The sequence below is a fragment of the Bison bison genome, unplaced genomic scaffold (genome assembly GCF_000754665.1).
Source record: "Bison bison bison isolate TAMUID 2011002044 unplaced genomic scaffold, Bison_UMD1.0 scf7180017864050, whole genome shotgun sequence".
Classification (NCBI taxonomy): Eukaryota; Metazoa; Chordata; class Mammalia; order Artiodactyla; family Bovidae; genus Bison; species Bison bison.
Window position 1 is genome coordinate 2,744,626 of NW_011494622.1, and position 4,628 is coordinate 2,749,253.

General features: G+C 42.1%; 1 protein-coding gene across 1 annotated transcript in view; it reads left to right on the forward strand.

The window, feature by feature from the left end:
- The window catches only part of TENM3 (teneurin transmembrane protein 3), a 588,433-nt gene that overhangs the window by 558,419 nt on the left and 25,386 nt on the right, over positions 1-4,628 (forward strand). The window contains exon 23 of the mRNA XM_010835814.1: positions 2,117-2,292. Within this exon, the coding sequence (XP_010834116.1) occupies positions 2,117-2,292 (176 nt within the window). The remainder of the gene's footprint in view (positions 1-2,116; positions 2,293-4,628) is intronic.

Here is a 4,628-nt window from a genome sequence, read left to right on the forward strand (position 1 = left end):
AACAACATATATATATATATATAAATATATATATATATATATATATAAAACATACAGCAGTTTAAGTATTGGAGAAGGAAATGACAACCCACTCCAGTATTCTTGCTTAGGAAATCGCATGGACAGAGGAGCCTGGCAGGCTACAGTCCATGGTGTCACGAAACAGTTAGATGTGACTTAGCAACTAAACAACAGTGTTAATTGTATTTATCTGGTTGTACATTGCATCCCTGGTACTTATTTACCTTAGGGTGTTAATTTCTGTAAAAACACAGTAACTTTTTCTCTCTCTTATCCTGTGAGAAATATAAAGCAATGCAAGAATTATGTCGTGGTTAACACTGCACTTTAGGCTGGTATGGTCAGTAATTCTATAAACCTAGGCTTGTTTGTTTCTTCAAAAGTAATAATGTCTTCAAAAAAAAAGTAGTGACAGCAATAAGCCCTGTTGAGTTTCTTTCGTGATGCCTTAATCTGCTAGGGGCATTTGGGTTGCTGGGGAAGAGAAGGACTCGCCTTTTTTATTTCAGCTCTGCCTTTTGTGGGTCCAAACAATGATTACACTTAATGGTGCATTTTCTTTCTCTCTGTGTCTCCATCGCCCGCCTCCTCTCCTGAGTGCCCGTTCCTGCCGCTGGCAAAGCAGCAAGGCAGATTGTCAGATCAAGTCAGTCAAACCCCTGATCTGACTGATACTGTCCCCACTGAATTAATGGGGCCTGAACAGACATCCCTCTCTCTCCTCCCAACTTTCCACCTTCCTGTCTCCACCGTGACATTGTCCTTGCGGAATTCTCTCCCTCAAATGCCTAGATGCTGCTCCTAATTCCCAAGTACATTTATCTAAGTGACACTATCAAAGCCCGCTATCCTTTTATTCCAAAATAACATCTAGTACTTTTTATTCTACCCCCATCTCTTTGTTGCCCCGTGTTTTCACCTTTTACTATTATACCTTCACTTTTCCCCTTTCCTGGTGACTTCTGTCTTTCCCTATTAAGATTCTTTCATCTCCTACTTCTGCATCCGGACGTATTTTCAGTAGGACATGGTTCAGCACTCCATTTCTTAGATCTTTTGTTAATGAAGCAACTTTAGTGTAAATATGAAATCCTATCTTAAATGCATTTTTGTCCCAGGGAAGTCCCTGATTTCTCATTCAATATCCGCTACTCCCCCCACCCCGCCCCCCGCTTCTTTAAAGCACATTGTCATTTTCCTAAATTTTCTCTGGTGCTGCCACCAGTGCGAAAGTCACCTCCCAAAATCAATATGTTAGTAAAATGTTATATCTCTAATGCATAGTTATGATTAAAGGATAGCTTTTTAAGGTACATCCTAACATTTAAATTATAAGTTCCTCCTTATATATATGCTAAGACAGAGTTCGTGTATAATAAATAGTCATTAAATGTCAGGAAGTATTACATCTCATTTCAGTAAACATAATAAATCATCATTCAAAACACCACCATTCCTGTAATGTCAGTCGAGACTACATTATCACCACCCCCGCCAACATTTAAGTCCCAGAGTACCATTATGAAGTATGTCAATCACTGAGAAATAAAGTCTTTTTAAAAGTCTTTATTATACTAATTTGTTGAAGATGTCTCAAGATACTGAAGGGATATCTTTACATATGTAAATATATAACATGAATGTATATATACTGCTTTACAAAGTTATAGATATAATTTTTTCATATTGCACTGCCATAGAGGGCATAAGTTAGTAAAACCTTCAAACAGGATATAACAGCGAATTCAGTCTACTTTGTAGAAAATATGGAGGAATACTAAGAAATTTAATATCACCAAACATGTTCCCTTTGAAACAGCAAATTAGATGTGCAGGAGGATTTTGGTCACACTTCAGAGAAAAATGTGCTGAGGTGGAGAGCTGTTTACTCTGCCTCTCACCGGCATGGCTTTTCTATGTTAAACAGGCTTCTGATGACTTCAAAGCATGTTTGAAGTCCTCACTCAGCACAGCTCCTGCACAAAGACAAATATGCTTCCCAACACGTGCGGCTAATACTGCCGCCAACTCTCGTGTAAGTAGGAAGAATCTGCAGTTGCCTGTTTACCACCCAGTTCATTCCTCTCTCATTCAGCTATGACAGCGAAGGGCGTCTGACCAACGTGACATTTCCAACCGGCGTGGTCACCAACCTTCATGGAGACATGGACAAGGCGATCACAGTGGACATTGAGTCGTCCAGCCGAGAAGAAGATGTCAGCATCACTTCAAATCTGTCCTCCATTGACTCGTTCTACACCATGGTTCAAGGTAAGCATGAAAGCACAGCTTTCAACGGCCCTGTTTAAAACACCGCTGGCACGGAAGTCGCATGTGGCCATCCCTCTCCCTCCCCGCGCTGTTTCAAGATGAACTTAGGGAAGGAAAGGTGGAAATGTAAACCTCTAGAGATAAGGATGAAAAGCCTCATATCTACATGTAATGTTTATTTAGCAACATAAGGGCTTCCCAGATGGAGTGATGGTAAAGAACCCACCTGCCAGTGCAGGGATGCAAGAGACCCAGGTTCGATCCCTGGGTTGGGAAGATCCCCTGGAGAAGGAAATGCAACCCACTCTAGTATTCTTGCCTGGAAAAACCCATGGACAGAGGAGCCTGGTGGGCTACAGTCAGTCAAGTTCACTTACTCAGCTGTGTCCGACTCTTTGCAACCCCATGAACCACAGCACACCAGGCCTCCCTGACCATCACCAACTCCCGGAGTCCACCCAAACCCATGTCCATTGAGTCAGTGATGCCATCCAACCATCTCATCCTCTGTCGTGCCCTTCTCCTCCTGCCCCCAATCTTTCCCAGCATCAGGGTCTTTTCAAAGGAGTCAGCTCATTGCATCAGGTGGCCAAAGTATTGGAGTTTCAGCTTCAAATCAGTCCTTCCAGTGAACACCCAGGACTAATCTCCTTTAGGATGAACTAGTTGGACCTCCTTGCAATCCAAGGGACTCTCAAGAGTCTTCTCCAACGCCACGTTTCAGAAGCATCAATTCTTCGGCACTCAGCTTTCTTCATAGTCCCATTCTCACATCCATACGTGACCGCTAGAAAAACCATAGCCTTGACTAGACGGACCTTTTTTGGCAAAGTAATGTCTCTGCTTTTTAATATGCTATCTAGGTTGGTCATGACTTTCCTTCCAAGGAGTAAGCGTCTTTTAATTTCATGGCTGCAGTCACCATCTGCAGTGATTTTGGAGCCCAAAAATATAAAGTCAGCCACTGTTTCCACCATTTCCTGTCTATTTGCCAGGAAGTGATGGGACCAGATGCCATGATCTTAGTTCTCTGAATGTTGAGCTTTAAGCCCGCTTTTTCACTCTCCTTTTTCACTTTCATCAACAGGCTCTTTTAGTTCCTCTTCACTTTCTGCCATAAGGGTGGTGTCATCTGCATATCTGAGGTTATTGATATTTCTCCTGGCAATCTTCATTCCAGCTTGTGTTTCTTCCAGTCCAGCGTTTCTCATGATGTACTCTGCATATAAGTTAAATAAACAGGGTGACAATATACAGCCTTGACGTACTCCTTTTCCTTTTTGGAACCAGTCTGTTGTTCCATGTCCAGTTCTAACTGTTGCTTCCTGACCTGCATACAGGTTTCTCAAGAGGCAGGTCAGGTGGTCTGGTATTCCCATCTCTTGAAGAATTTTCCACAGTTTACTGTGATCCACACAGTCAAGGGCTTTGGCATAGTCAATAAAGCAGAAATAGATGTTTTTCTGGAACTCTCTTGCTTTTTCAGTGATCCAGCGGATGTTGGCAATTTGATCTCTGGTTCCTCTGTCTTTTCTAAAACCAGTTTGAACATCTGGAGATTCACGGTTGACATATTGCTAAAACCTGGCTTGGAGAATTTTGAGCATTATTTTGCTAGTGTGTGAGATGAGTTCAATTGTGCAGTAGTTTGAGCATTCTTTGGCATTGCCTTTCTTTGGGATTGGAATGAAAACTGACCTTGTCCAGTCGCAGGGCCACTGCTGAGTTCTCCAAATTTGCTGGCATATTGAGTGCAGCACTTTCACAGCATCATCTTTCAGGACTTGGAATAGCTCAACTGGAATTCCATCACCTCCACTAGCTTTGTTTGTAGTGATGCTTCCTAAGGCCCACTTGACTACACATTCCAGGATGTCTGGCTCTAGGTGAGTGATCACACCATCATGATTATCTGGGTCATGAAGATCTTTTTTGTACAGTTCTTCTGTGTATTCTTGCCACCTCTTCTTAATATCTTCTGCTTCTGTTAGGTCCATACCATCAGTTCCGTACTTTATCGAGCCCATCTTTGCATGAAATGTTCCCTTGGTATCTCAGATTTTCTGGAAGAGATCTCTAGTCTTTCCCATTCTGTTGTTTTCCTCTGTTTCTTTGCATTGATCACTGAGGAAGGCTTTCTTATCTCCCCTTGCTATTCTTTGGAACTCTGCATTCATATAGTATATCTTTCCTTTTCTCCTTTGCTTTTGGCTTCTCTTCCTTTCACTGCTATTTGTAAGGCCTATTCAGACAGCCATTTTGCTTTTTTGCATTTCTTTTTCTTGGGGATGGTCTTGCTCCCTGTCTCCTGTACAATGTCACAAACTTCCATCCAT